The sequence below is a fragment of the Phocoena phocoena genome, chromosome 6 (genome assembly GCF_963924675.1).
Source record: "Phocoena phocoena chromosome 6, mPhoPho1.1, whole genome shotgun sequence".
In the NCBI taxonomy this organism is placed as follows: domain Eukaryota; kingdom Metazoa; phylum Chordata; class Mammalia; order Artiodactyla; family Phocoenidae; genus Phocoena; species Phocoena phocoena.
The window spans coordinates 87,465,481-87,480,272 of record NC_089224.1 but is presented as its reverse complement, the minus strand read 5'-3'; the positions used below and the strand labels follow the sequence as shown (position 1 = coordinate 87,480,272).

The following is a 14,792-nucleotide window of genomic DNA, read 5'->3' as shown; positions in this document are numbered from 1 at the left end:
ACCAACGAGTTATCAATGTGCTTTAATACCAGGATCTAATAACATTATTTTCCAAGTAATTATTGTTGTAAAAACCATTATTAACATAGATGACACAGATGATACTGTACTTTTCTGTAGTAAAGAAATATTTAATGTATTTTTTTATGGATCCCAATTGGTATTATATAGAAAACCTTACTGAACAAAAACTTTTATAATCTCAGAAAAAGACATGATGAAAAGGTTGATAATTTATGCATATAATTTAACTATACTATCACAGGTATGGAAATGTAACAATCATTTGTATGTCAGAAAATGGTATAAAAGCAGAGGGTTGTCAAAATAGAGAACAAGAGATATTCTGAAACAAACGAAAAATCAAGATACTGTAGTAATGGCAACTATGTTTAATGTGTGACAGATACTGAAATACCAAGGGGAAAATGAACAGACTGTTTCCTGAAGTGGTGGTGACAGTGGATACAGAGTAGCTTTTAAAAAATGCAAGGGATATAGCAAATTAGCTTACCACCTCCTTCAAATCAAAGTGAGAATCTCTTGGAAGAATTTAAGCACCATTAACAGACACATCTTATGGCAGTTCATGCAATGCTTTGTATTTCCATGGAAAACTATTTCAATGGTGAATATGACGTAGGAATCAGAAGCATATTTTGCTGAGACACTAGGTAATTGACACTTTCCCGAACTGAAAAAAAAATTCATAAGAAGGTATATAAAGTTGTTGACTAAATGAAATTTGTTCTAAGAATAACTCGTACCTAGTGAAATAGCTTACCAGCTGCCACAACTCTGGGATCCTCATGAGACTGGTGTCTCCCAGCTGCTCGGCTATCCGCACTCTCGTTCCACCAAAGAACGTGAACTGCAGAAATAAATAAACCAGAAATAGATTGTAAAGACTGTGGCATTGCTCAAATAAGAAAGACAGAAACATTAATCAGAAGCTAAAAGTCCTATACTTTAAATCAAAATAGTGATTATCAAAAAGGTAGCACTAAGTATGTTAGTGATAAGATTTCAGAGGAGTCAAAGATTTGGGAGAGAAACTCATAAATTAATTAGTCAAACTGGTTTAATAGAAGAAGAAACAGAAGGATTTTACTTTATTTTGAAAAAGCAAGATTATAAAAAAGTTATGCTCACTACTGAATATTTGGCTGATGCAAAGAAGAACATTGAAAGTAGCTGAAACTTAACCACCCAGAGAAAACCTTTATTAATATTTGTTGTATTTCTTTTAAAAGGTGAGAAATATAAAATTAGGGTCTTACTGTATATTATACTTTGTAAATGATTTTAAAAAGTCAACAATGAGAAGTTTCTATGACAATGCTGTTAATCTTTAACATGTGAATTCTGCCCCATAGATGTAACAACTTTTTATACCAGCCCCTTATTGTTGATTATTTATATCATTCAAAATAGTGTGGTATTCTACAAAATACTGAAATAAATGTTCTTAAATTATTTAAAAATTTAAAAATAATGACAATGTAATACGTGTTGGCTGTATAGATTTTGGAAAATGCAAATAAATAAAAAGAGAAAGCAGGAATAGTTTCTAATCCTACCACCCAGAATTCACCACTTTGCTATTTTGGTTTATCTTTTCCATATTTATGTATATATGTATGTATTTTTACATTTTCATGTATTTAAAGACACAGCATATATGTTTATGCTTATATGAGACACATGATGTATATGATGTATATGTGTGTCTGTGTATTACAAGTATATTATATACATAGGGTCATACTACATTGTTTCTAAAGTTTCCTTATCATAAACAATGCTGACAAAAACCTCCTTAGAGCAGCACCTATCATGTATATTTATAAAGATAACAATGTCAAAGACAAATCACTACTTACATTTATTGGGTGCGTCCTATGTGCTAGGCCTGGCTCTAAGCGTTTTGCATGTATTAACTCATTTAGTCTTCACAAGAATCCTAGGCGGTAGGTTATGATTATCATTATTTTATCTATGAGCAATGTAAGGCACAGAAAGGTTAAGTAACTCACTCCAAGTCACAAAGTTAGTAAGCGGTGGAGCTGGGATTCAAACCCAGGCAGTCTGGATCTCATTATTTCCTCAGTGTAAACTCCTAAAATGAAAATTGAGAGAACCAAAGGGAATCTCTTACATAGGTACAGTGTACATACTATATGTTGTCCAGAAACGATGCACTGATTTATACTCGGCATATTACTATTCCCTTTTCTCCACCGAGAATGAATTTAAGATTAAAAAGTGTGCCTACTCATTTTCAGTTTTTTCTTATAGAAGTTATGTTCATTATAAAAATTAAAATACCACTTAAAAATTATTTTCATCATTCAAGTGACCACTATATATTTTATATTCTTTCAAATTTCCTTCCTGTGTAACTGAACACGCCTATACAGCTATGCATATTTCCTAGAATACTGGCAAAAATAATTTTAAAATTAAGGCTTTTCATTTATATTGCTGAATTTTGTGGTGGGGAATTATTAAGCCAGTATATGCTACACAGTAGGGGTACTTATTTTTTCCCAGCTTCTCTGGTACTATATCCATATAAGTATGTCTTTATTTGGTGAAAATGGCATCTCCTCATAGTCTTAATCTACATCTTCCTAAATATATATTTAGTAGTCATCTGTACATCTACCTTTGCATATGTTTTTACATTTCTTTTTGCTTTTGAATTTCATTTCTGGTGTCTTGCGGCATGCAGAAAGATTGCGGTACGCGGGCCTGTCACTGTTGTGGCCTCTCCCGTTGCGGAGCACAGGCTCCAGACGCGCAGGCTGAGCAGCCATGGCTCACGGGCCCAGCCGCTCCGCGGCATGTGGGATCTTCCCGGACCGGGGCACGAACCCGTGTCTCCTGCATCGGCAGGCGGACTCTCAACCACTGCGCCACCAGGGAAGCCCTGAGCCTTTTTATAAAAAATTCATCACTTGATGTTTTTGCCTTCATTGTTTTCATTTGTTTTTTGGTTTAGAAATATAGTTCTCATCCATATTATTTTAAAAAAGCATCTAGGGGGACCTCCCTTGTGGTCCAGTGATAAAGAATTCACCTTCCAATGCAGGGGACGCAGATTCGATCCCTAGTCGGGGAATTAAGATCCCACATGCCTTGGGGCAACTAAGCCCGCGCACTGCAATGAAGAGCCCGTGTGTCGCAACTAAGACCTGATACAGCCAAAAAAAAAAAAAGCATCTATATTTTATTTTAGTAATTTTATGACTTCTTTTCTTCTACATTAAAATCTATAATCCATTTGAATTTTATTTTAGCATGTGGTATGAGACAGACATCTAATAATTTTCATAATTTTTCTCCTCTTCGTATATTTTCTGGCTTGAAAATATTTTTTTCTGTATATTTGGATTCTTTTCTTAGGATGTATTACTAGAAGTTAAATTTCTGGGTAAAGATCAGACGCTCAGTTTTGAATATGTTAGGTTTGAGATGTCCACTGGACATTCAAGTAAGGAAGTTGAGGAGGCAGATGGAAATAATGAATTAGCTATTCTTGGTCATTCATCCTTCCAGATGAACTATACATGCATTTTCTAGAGTTTGCCACAAAAAACTCTGTGAAATTCAGATTGCAGTAACTTTAAAATTTAACGTTAAAAGCCTCAAATAGGTGTTTATTAAGTAAAGATATGCACTATCTATCTGTCTGCCATATGTTAGTCTCAGTGGAGTGTTAGGAAGTCATTAATCATGCGTATGCATTATTTCTAGCATATGTATGAATATGAATATATATGTATACACATATATACATTCACCTACATATATATGAATGACACAGGAATAGAAAGACCAAAATGTTAACAGTATTATCTCTAAGTAGTGGAAAATGGTTTTTTTCCACCTTTGGTCATGGCCATGATATTTAGTCTCTGTAAAAATATGTATTACTTTTTCATTCAGAGACAAACACTCTATCCCAAGTAATGTTATTTTTAAAAATCAATAAAAATATATTTAGAGGAAAAAAAAGATGAACAGATTTTTCTTAGGCTCCTTGCAGTTTTTAAATTTTATCATTTTGATGTATCATGGAAAACAGCAGTTCAACATTTGGAAAAGCCTTCATAAGTGGTTAACATCCTAAATAAATATTACGTAAAACAGGTATTTTCAACCCTTAAAATGACAAAAAGCCCTAAATATTTGGCAATAAAAATGAAATACATGGCATAATCAAAAACAGTGACAAAATACTGGAGGAAATTAGTAGGTCACCAGTACACTTTAAATTTCATAGAAGAAATGGACCACTGTACCTCTGTTGAGTGCTCCATATTCTGTATGGAAAACTCCAATTAGTTTTGAGTAGCCTAGATCGACATGGGCATTAACTGCTCTTTTAAATGCGTCACCCCACAGAGCTGGCCCACCAGGTTTCATCTGAAAAGTTACCAGCTCGTAGACTCCTGGAATAGGGAGAAAATAAATTAAAAAAGATATTCAAGAAATTTCTCATCAGGTTAGCATGGTTCCAGTGGAAGGCTAGTCTACATATACAGATTTGGAGGGTCAAACATAAAAATGTTTATGTACACATACTTATGATTTCTTTGCATTTCTTGCATTTTTCCTAGCTTTCATATTTAGAAAGTCTCCATGTTTAAGGGTGAGTTATTAAGCTTATCATAGAGAACAAAGAAAAAGCTATATTAAGCTATTATCAGAACGATTTTTAATCTATAAAATTAGTCATTTAAACAAATATTGACAATTTATGATAGGATTAGGATTTTTGAGCTGCCTGAGTCCAATTCTAGGTAAGAAATGAATAAGGAAAGTATTTTCTGATCTCATATATTTCCTTCTTTCCAATTCTGAGAGGAAACACTTTTTTGTTTGTATAATTTCCCCACACAGGTTTCCATTTCTAACAGGAACAGCCAGCAAACAAAGGACCCAAAGTGATATGTGAGATTTTGACGGGAAAAAAGATGAAGAAGGTGGTTTTATTGTTCCTAAATATCCAGGTAAACACTTGAAAATCAGTTTACCTTCTGGTCAGAAGTATGGAGCAGGTAGAAAAAAAGAAACTAGGGAACAAGTAGATTTCAGAAGTAAAAGGTAAAAAAGTACAAAGGAACTAAAGAATTATAAACAACATAGAGGCAGATAACCAAGATGTGACACTGTTCTAGGAGCCACTAAGTTCATGTAGCCAGTGCTGAAGGCTGAGGGGAGGTCCAGGTAGATAGGATCCAAATAAGACATTTCAAATCTCTTGTCAGCTAAGATACACTATGAAGTTGGGATTATGGGGGAAAGAAAAATTAGTTTATGCTTTTAAAAAGTTTGCCTTTTGTTTAAAATTAGGTTGAGGTAAATATTTCCCTTAAGTCAGTAAGAAAGTGAAATCAGCAAGAAGATAAATCTTTAATAATTATTTTCAAACTGAGGAATAAGAGGAAAACAAGTTAAACCACAGTAATTCAGCTTAACAGTTTAAATTAATCCATCCCCCCCAGTTTTACAAGCAAAGATACACTTGTTTTTAGATTAACTGTAATTTGTGTAAAAAAAATACTAAGTTATGAGAAAATATCTTACATTTCCCTTTACCTACCTATACATGTGTTCTGTGTTCTAGATCCCCAACTTCTCAACCTTTCTTCCCACGTAAACTTTTCATATTCATACCTAAACTTTAACAGTTTTTCCAAATTGGAAAAAAATTCATTATTTAATGCTCATTGTTTTAATTGTAAGCAAAGAGCTCAAATTCATTTTTGTCTCTATAATCACAATATATTCCGATATAAAAACAAAGGATTACTTTTTCCTACGGAACTTTAGTTTTTATAGCTTAAAATCTTCAGTATGTTCTTCATTAAATTCAGTGTAATTTGGAGAGGCGAACTTACCTTCTTTGGGTGGTTTTTCTAATTTGCACCATGGCACCAGATAAGTAATTTCACTCTCTTGTTTATCAGTAAGACCCATAATTGGAATGAGTAATTGTTCTCGCCATTCCTTATCATTGGCCAAGGCTTTCCGAACTTCAGTTTGATGAGCAAAATTGTCTATGGGAATAACAGGAGTAAGAAAAATAAAACTTTTTGATTTAAAATCACCTGTACACCTTTAATATATATAATATTGTATATCAACTATACATCAATAAAAAAATAAAATCACCTGTACTATTTCTGGGTTTCATTCAATTTAGCAAATGTTTATTGAGGCCACATAAGGACAATATGTTATATCACTAGAGATACCAACATAAGTAGTTAGTTGCTCATGGTCTAAAAGGGGAGTGGCAATGTAAACAACCAATGATGTCATATAGTAATGGGCTTCATAGGTGCTACCATTTAGTAGGTAGTTGTGAGACTTAGGTAAGTTATTGAATCATTCTTTGCCTGTCTCTTATTCTGTGAAATAGGGATAATGATACAGGATCTACCTCCAGGGCTGTTGTGAGGATTAAAAGAATTGGTACATGAAAGGAGCTTAGAACAATGTTTGACACCAAATGAGTACTCCATATATATTATTTATTCTTATTACTTGAGGCATTTAAGTTATAGTGTTAGAGAAAGACTTGTTTCTTCAGTAGTGCTGGTGGTGGGTAGTCAGGTCAAGGTACAACTGAATTAAATTTAACATAAATGAAATTAAGATTTGCTTTTTCAGCCTCTTTGAACAAACAGCTTCCAAAGAAACAGTGCTAATTCTTACTTATTGACACCCATTCTTTTTACCCAGTACTGTTTCTCCTGTTTGTTACCCAAACAGGTACATACATTTAATAACATATAAGCCTAGTACTATATTTATTATTAGGGCCTAAGGTTAATGGTAAAAGAGTTTTCTATGGTTTATGCTAGAGATAAGGAATAACATCTATCTTAGAGCTTAAGTAAGTTATATCACGATCTTACTAGTAATTTTCTTAATGGGACATAATTCTTGTTGCACATTAAAGCGTAAATTGTGTTTTAATGGGGTTTGTCCTATTACAACAGGGAAATCCTCTAAACTATGGCCATGTTAAATATAGAATGAGCACTTTTCACAATAAAGTATGTGATGAATATTAACTCTGGACACTATTATGACTCTTAACTTGATGACCAGACACCAAATGAAATTATTAAAAGTTCTCTGGATATCATCAAGTCCTGTGTGGACTTCGGAAAGATTAGACACTGGTGTAACAATCTGGGGATTCCTGTAACCTGTTCTTCGTTGTCTACTAAACCAGCAGTAAGTCAACTTCAATATGGGGAGAATTCTAATTCCTTTGCCTTTACTTCCCTAGAGCAGCATAATGATAGTGAATTCCCTGAAACCTTGGGGTATACAAACAAAAGTGGTTCCCTAAATTTAACAAATTATTCATTCTGAGTTGGGTGAGGCCTGGAAGTTAACTATTATCCCCATGAACCTCAACTAACCTAAATTAGAAACATTGAATTGTTTCTACTAAAATCCTGATATCCAGTTGCAGATTCAACAATAAGAAAAAATAACTCTCCCTTTTATGATCTCTACCCACTTGGGCTCTTGCAGTCAATGCTTAAAATTTTCATAAATGCTCTATACAGTAAACCATTCTACGTTCTTTCTGAGCATTAAAGGCTAGTTCACAATTTCATGATTTGAAATATGAGATGTCACACTTTCCCAATGATGATACATAGGAATTTGGGCAAAAGTTGTTAGAGGTACCAGTGGGAGGAGTAATCACTGAATTCATTTTTTGTTGTTGTTGTATTTGTTGTTCCTTTCTTTAAAAGTTGAATTTAACCTGCGTGTATTTATAGTAACATAGACCCAAGAGGTAAGTGTCCTGTAACATTTTAAAAGAGTGAAAATCTATACTGAATACTTAAGCTGGAAAAATCATACCATACTTCCAAATATGAAACACTTTATCGATCCTGCCTCCAAGTTCTACAGTCCAGAATCCAACCAATTCAGAGTGAGCTGTCTGAAGATGTATGTTTTTCTTAACATTTTCCAGAAACTCATTCATCTTTGAAGGTTTAACGCAATAAGTACGAAACTCATAGAATGTTCCATCGTATTGTCTGGGGCCTGTAGCAAAAGATGAACACACCTGAAGAAACAAAGGCAAATTTAAGTATTTGGGGACCTTAAGGCTTATAATATCATGTTACAACCAAATTTCAATCTGCAAAGAAGGGACACTCATTAGACTCATACTCCATGTTTGTACCTCTGTTGTCATCTCTCCTTAGAATTTGCTGAGAGATGTTAATAAAGATAAGTACTCTTAAGTGTGCTGAATATACAGCTAATGCTTCCTAGCTGGGGTCCCTTAGCCACCTTTTCATGAAGTTAATCATAAGAAGGCACTAGGGTCTTAATGAGAGTCCTTTATCCAAGAACTACAACTAGTTCTAATTAATTACAAATGGTTTACCTTATTTATCCAATATTCTATCTTTAGTCAATACTATATGTGTTACAGTTATATATTTAAATGAACTTTATAAAATATACAGGTGTTCTGGCAGTAATGATGGAAATACGTTTACTTGCAGAAAGATCTTTAGGTTTTTTTTTTTAAAATGTAAGTTTCAATTCAGGTCAAAGTATTTTCCAAATTCAGTGACGTACATCACTGGTAAAAGAACTGGAATGTAACTAATGTTAAAGGGAATCCATAATCTATTAAATTACACATGCTGGTAGACTGTATTAATTCTATAAAGGAAAAATCAACAGGTCAGAACTGTGAATCATTATTGGGTTTAATTATAGATGCAGTGTGAAGGGCATTTAATCCATCCAGTTACACTAGGTTGATGGAAATATCCTTTAAGAACCATTAGTTCTTTTTGTATTAGAGGTATGGTCACTATATAAATTTTTGCTGTGTTTAATCTTCTGAGTCTTAGTGAACTTAACTTTAGGTAGGAAATTACCTGCCAGAAATTATCCCGTGAATGTAAATGTGTGTGTATGTAAATATGTACATGCACACGTGTATACACACACTCATATGGCATTTGTGTTTACGATTTCATGTTATTGTAGTTTTGGATATCATGTGCCAATTCCTGAAGCTGGTTAATCAGAATTATCTAATACAAATGTTGGTACAAACAAAGCTATGGACAAATTTTGGGCTCGGGCTTATGTTGACCAGCTGGTATGTCAAATGAAACCAGTAGGCTCCTTTCTCTGACATATTTTTGGTTATAACACAAAATTGCCTATGTATGTGATTTAATTGTGCATGTCATATTTATAATTAGCTACTTGAGTTCATTCCACTCATGTCCCCTATGAGTTATATTCCGATTGCCCAAGTGTCTAAGCTTACAATGAAAGCAGGTATTCCCACCAAAAACAACTGTAGCTACGCCTACTTTTGGTGGACATGTTTTTTTGTGTCATTTTAACCAAATTCTAATAAGACAATATTACACAAATAAACAACTGCCTGGTATAATAGTTTAATAAGTATTGTAAATAATATATATCAGAAAATGAGCCAGTGGGTATTTGTAACAGTTGCTTTTTTAGTTGATTTTTCAGGAATTTGTATTGATACTTGGAAACAAGTATGTGGTCAAGGCACATAATTTTGTTATCTTTCACAAGAGAAAGAAGTAACAAAGGAAGCCCAGGGAAAGCTTAAACAGCAGTTCAGATAAGAATGTGTGTGCTCGGGGGAGGTGATTTTTGTTGCAGGGCAGAAACTAGAACTGTGCTGGGAGAAGAATCATGAGTGCTTCAAGCTCCCTTATATTCATGTCAGGGCTCATTTTCAGCAGCAATAACTTCCAAGTCACCTATAAGAGAGCATTTGATCGACATTTAGTAAAGTCAAAGTTCAGGATAAAGTTGTAAGGAATAATTTTGGCCCTGCCCCGGTAGAGAGACTCAGTATAAAGGCTGTATTGCTAATCTTGAGTGATGGGGCCATTATGGCTCCTCTTTAGTCTTTACAGAAAGTCAGTCTCTATGTAAATCCCCTTCTTGTCCTATTGCTTGAGAAAGGAGTACAAACCTAAACATCAAAAGACAACAACAAAACATCTCTAGCTTAGACTCACAAAACAGGACAATCCACGAAAGTTAAGGCCGAATCACAAAAATCTATTTTGTACATTTCTCATTTAACTTTTAAAATTTATTTCTTATTATTTTTTATATGTCAATGCCAATCTCCCAATTCATCATTTCTCACTTAACTTTAATGAGGTTGTCATCATCATATTTTCTAGGAAGTTCCCGACCCTGCGTGACTTGGGCACAGACTGCAGGAGACAGTGGCAGCTGGGCAGATGCTGCACCACCCGTACGTACCCTAGGCCCCTCTCTGAGGTTCTCTGCAAAATGCTCAGAAGTTTTATTTCATGTATAGTGGGGAGGCCCGTTCTCCTGCTAGCGTCAGGCTGACCTTTTTCTCCTTCACCCTTCAGTCTAGAGGGGCTTGTGGCTTGCCAAAAGTCAGTAGAAGAGGCTGGACCAGTGCCTGGCACAGGGACCAGCGCGGCGAGCCCAAAGGCGCGGGGCGGCAAGAACGCAGCAGCTGGCGCTTCAGGGGTGGGCTCAGGGCCGCCGGGCACCCAGGCTAGAAAACAACCCCATCCATGGTTGTTCCCGAGCCGGCCGTAGGCGACACAGGCAGCCGGTCTTCCCCTAAGGGCACCCTTTCTCCTGCGCGCTCCGGGGTCCTCGCTTCCAGGTGCTGGGACTTGCTCTACAAGTAGGCAGCAGCACAAGTCTCCCAGGTCAGGGAGCGCGAGCCGGGTGGTGCGCCTCCCGGGCGCTCCCCTCCCCTCCCCTCCCCTCTCCCGGGATCATTTTGGGCGCGTCCCCGGGGCGGGTACCTGAGGCGCCAGGGTCCGAGCGGCCAGAGCCTTAGTCAGGCTCTTTCCGAGGGCAAGCATGGCGCGGCTTCGAACGCCGAGAAGGGCCGCGGCCGGGATTCTTCCTTAAACTCCTCCTCCTCTGGCTTCCCGACTAGCAGGGAGCGACACCTGCACAACGGCCGGACGCAGGCTCGGGGCGGGGATCCGCGGGTCAGCTCCGCCTCACGCCCGGGGTTGGGGCGCGGCCGGAGAACCCAGTGCGTAAGGCGTCCGCCTGGGGCCGGCTCCGACGCCTTTTGGTGTCACCTTTCGCCCTTCCTGGCTCCTTTGTTTCCCCAAAAGTTCTCGCCCCCATCGTCAAGAGTGATATTAGAATTAGCTGAATGCTGAGGTCGTTCCTGTACCACCTGTCTGGACACATCGCCTCATCTCCAAGAGCTCTTGCATACAATCAGTAAAAGTTCGTGTGTAGAATGAGAGTGTGTATGATCATTGGGAAGGCAGTATGGATGCGTGTGTGCGTCATGCTTTGCATTTTAAATCGCGGACGTGTTTGCAGCGGTCAGTTTTAGTCGGGTGATTCACGTGTAGCTAAAGACTAGTGATTCTTCCCTTTTGTTCATTAAGTGCATCTTCTCCCTATTGCCACCCCCAGTATGACCTTGTAAGTCTCCTAATAATGATATAGATTGTATTTCTCAGGAGCTCAGAGGAATGGGGGCCCGAACTAGATTCGAAAATTCAAATTTAAATATATATAGTTTGAATCAAATAGTTTTTAAACCTTAAAAGCAAAACAGCAGACCTCTGATCTTGTCCTTATTCCTGAAATTGGTCCCCAGAGTAGTTAACTTTCAACATTTTCAGCTGTTTCTTGTAGAGCTTGTTTATTATTATGTAAACGTCATTATATGCCTTTTCTGGTGTTTCTTGATATTTTCAGTTGTAGATAGTGTCTGTTGCTTGGAAAATGAGGATTTAGGTCTGTTACATACCACTACCCCAAAATACACTTTCTTTCCTGCATCTGATAATGCTTACATTAAGAATAGATAATTGTAACGTTATTAATTTGATTATATTGATGTTTACATAATTACTAATTACATTACCTTCTAAACATAAATACACTAAATCCAATTACACAATCGTTACATTCATGCACACATTGAAGTAATATTGCTTATACTGTTAAGACTAGGGAATTATTACAAGGCTATTGTCTGTGGTTGTATTGGTTGTGCCTTTGCAAAGACTTTTGAATCATCTGTTGACAGGAAGGGAGGCTTTTTCAAGTTAGTAATTCCAGAGGGTGATGAGTCAGTTTTTCTAGTGGATGAGCGTCCATTTCTAACGAAGCAAGACAAAAAAGCATCATCTGTGCCTGGACTGGATCCTTATGTTTAAATTTATTTTCTGAGGCTTTTCCCCCCTAGAATTAACAATTCATTCCGTCATTCAACCCATATTAATTAAACTCTTTTATGCTTCAGGCACTTTTCCAAAAACTGGGGTGCAGAGGTGAACAAAAGTCAAAGTTCGGGTTCTCTTGGAGCTTCTAGGTTAGTGGAAACAAAAACAAATGAAGGAAAAATATGTCAAGGCTTAATAAATATGATGAGTAAAAACAAGTAGGATATGGAGAATAGAAAGTGCTGGAGGGAGGTAGCAGAGACTGCTAGCTATTTCCCAATAACCATTCTTCTCCCACCCCACCTTTTTTGAAAATTAGCAATAGAACCCTTGCAGCTTGGTGCAGCCTTGTGACTAAGTCCTGGCCAGTGAGATGTGTTAATGCATTTATGACCTACTGTAAGTGGTCTTAAAGCAGTGCAGGAGCGGTTCTTGCCCTCTTTGTTTCTTTCTTATTTCTGCTTGCTGGAATTTGGAGTAATGGCTTGAGTTCTTGGACTATGAGGTAGAAACCACGTGCTGAAGATGGCAGAGCAAGAGAGAAGCAGTCTAGGTTCTGACACCATGGAGCACCATACTAGGAGCCCTGAACTGCCTATCTCTGGACTTCTTTTTTACAAGAGAACATTTTTCTAGTGTAAGCCACTGCTTTGTGGCTTAAACCTATGATCTTAATCAATAGGAGAGTGACTATTTCTTTTTCATTTGTTCTATTATTTTCATTATACCCATCACTTATTAATCACCAAATTCTTTGCCTAAATAAATTTCCTCTCAATATGCTTAAACCCATTAATCAGCTTGTTAGTTTCATCTTCTGGCATTATCTTCCGGGGGTCCTTTGTTCTCTTGCTCCAGTGTGGGCTAATTGTTTTTTAAGATAGAATGGTAGTGATTCTGGGATCTCCTCTCACTGATATCCTGGGGGATCTCGTTTGCCTTGTGTTGGACCTCCTGTTGCCAGGATTTGGTAGCTTTTTTATTCGAGACTTGAATTTCTAAAAATGTTTTATTCTACCAAATCTCTTGATTCATATGTTGGTTGGGCATAAAATTCTACATTGGAAATAATGTTTCCTTATAATTTCAAAGGCAATTCTCCATTGTAGTATAGCTTTTAGTAAGAAATTCATGGCATGCTGATTCCTGCTTCTTTGTATGTGACTTGTCTCTCTATAAAATCAAGGGAAGGAGTCTGCATAGATTCTTCTCAACAGACTGTGTGAGTGATATAAAGAATATGAGTTTGGAGCATACACACCTGGATTTGAATTCCGGTTCTGGTAGTTATTGGCTGTGTAACCTTGGGTAAGTTACTCAGTTTCTCTGAGCCTCTGTTACCTTGTTTGTTATTGGGGATAATTAAACTACTACCTAGGGTTGTAAGAATAATTAAATGAGAGAATCTCATTATAGTACTCTCCCATAGAATTAATCACTCAGATTAATTTCTGCACTGAACCCCCAGAATATTAGAACCAGGGGCATCATTGGAATCTTTCACTTTTTTAAGGATAAATTTCTCAGAAATAAATGCATTAAATTGTATAATTTTGAAACTGAAAGGGACACTAGAAATACTTTGTTGAAAGAAGTAATTTTACACTTTTATTTTGCTAGTGGTGAAAATAAGCTCCAAGAAGGCAAGTGACTTGTTGATGGTTACACAGTAATTTAGAACTCAAGTCAGACATAAAGGCCTTGTCGTTGGTCACCTGGGGTGCTTGCAAACAACCTAGCTCTTCATGTACCAACAACTCTGACCCCTACGAACTGTGCCCCTCCCAATTCTCTACTCGTTTTGAAACATAAGGTGCATCCTGACACTCTCCACCAGGTTTCAGCACGTTGAGTATAAAATGCAGACTCTTCGCAGGCCTGTGTCCTGTGGCTCCGCCTCCCTCTACTCCTCAGCTCCCATCACTCTCCCTCGCAGGTCATCACATTCCAGCCCCACTGCCTTCCTGTTGTTCCTTAAACGTAAAAGCTCATTTCTTTTGTGGGACTTTGTACCTACACTTTCTATTGCCTTTGCTCATAGTGTTCTTTCTCCCCAAATCTTTTCCTGGCTTGTTTTTCCTAATCGTTTATGCCTTGGAAGAAGTTATCACCTTCTCAGGGAGCGTAGTCACTCTTCTCCTCATGCACTGCTTTATTTTTGGCTAAGTGATGTAATTATTTGTTTACTGTCCAATTTCTCTATAGGATTGCAAACTCCTTGAAGGTAGGGACTTTTTCTTATTCACCCAGACTCTCAAACATGCAGAACAGTGTCTGGCATGTAGTAGCTGCTCAGTGAATGTTTGCTGAGTGAAGACATGGGCGGTAGATTGGATTGACTTGAGTTCAGTGTACGAGTATTTAAGCCCTCTTTGTGTTCCATCACCCCAACCGTAAAATGAGTCTGCAGCTTACAAACCGATGGCAGCGGGGAGGGGGGCATAAAATAACCAAAAGGTGAGGGTATAGATGCACGTTTGCAGTTGTTATTGGTTGGTCCTGTGCTCTGAGGCAATAGGAGAGGCCAGGCCCTCT

The 14,792-nt window shown here is 37.1% G+C and overlaps 1 protein-coding gene across 2 annotated transcripts; it reads right to left on the bottom strand.

The window, feature by feature from the left end:
- Positions 1–617: 617 nt before the first annotated feature.
- Positions 618–10,922, bottom strand: LOC136124732 (protein NipSnap homolog 3A-like). Of its 2 annotated transcripts, XM_065879521.1 has the most exons (6): positions 10,863–10,922; positions 7,903–8,113; positions 5,910–6,068; positions 4,308–4,457; positions 785–871; positions 618–694 (listed from the first exon to the last, which is right to left on the bottom strand). In XM_065879521.1, exons 1-6 carry the CDS (start codon positions 10,920–10,922, stop codon positions 618–620), a joined length of 744 nt encoding a protein of 247 aa, XP_065735593.1. The 2 variants fall into 2 exon arrangements, with proteins under 2 accessions (XP_065735593.1, XP_065735594.1); XM_065879522.1 differs by lacking the exon at positions 4,308–4,457.
- Positions 10,923–14,792: the final 3,870 nt, after the last annotated feature.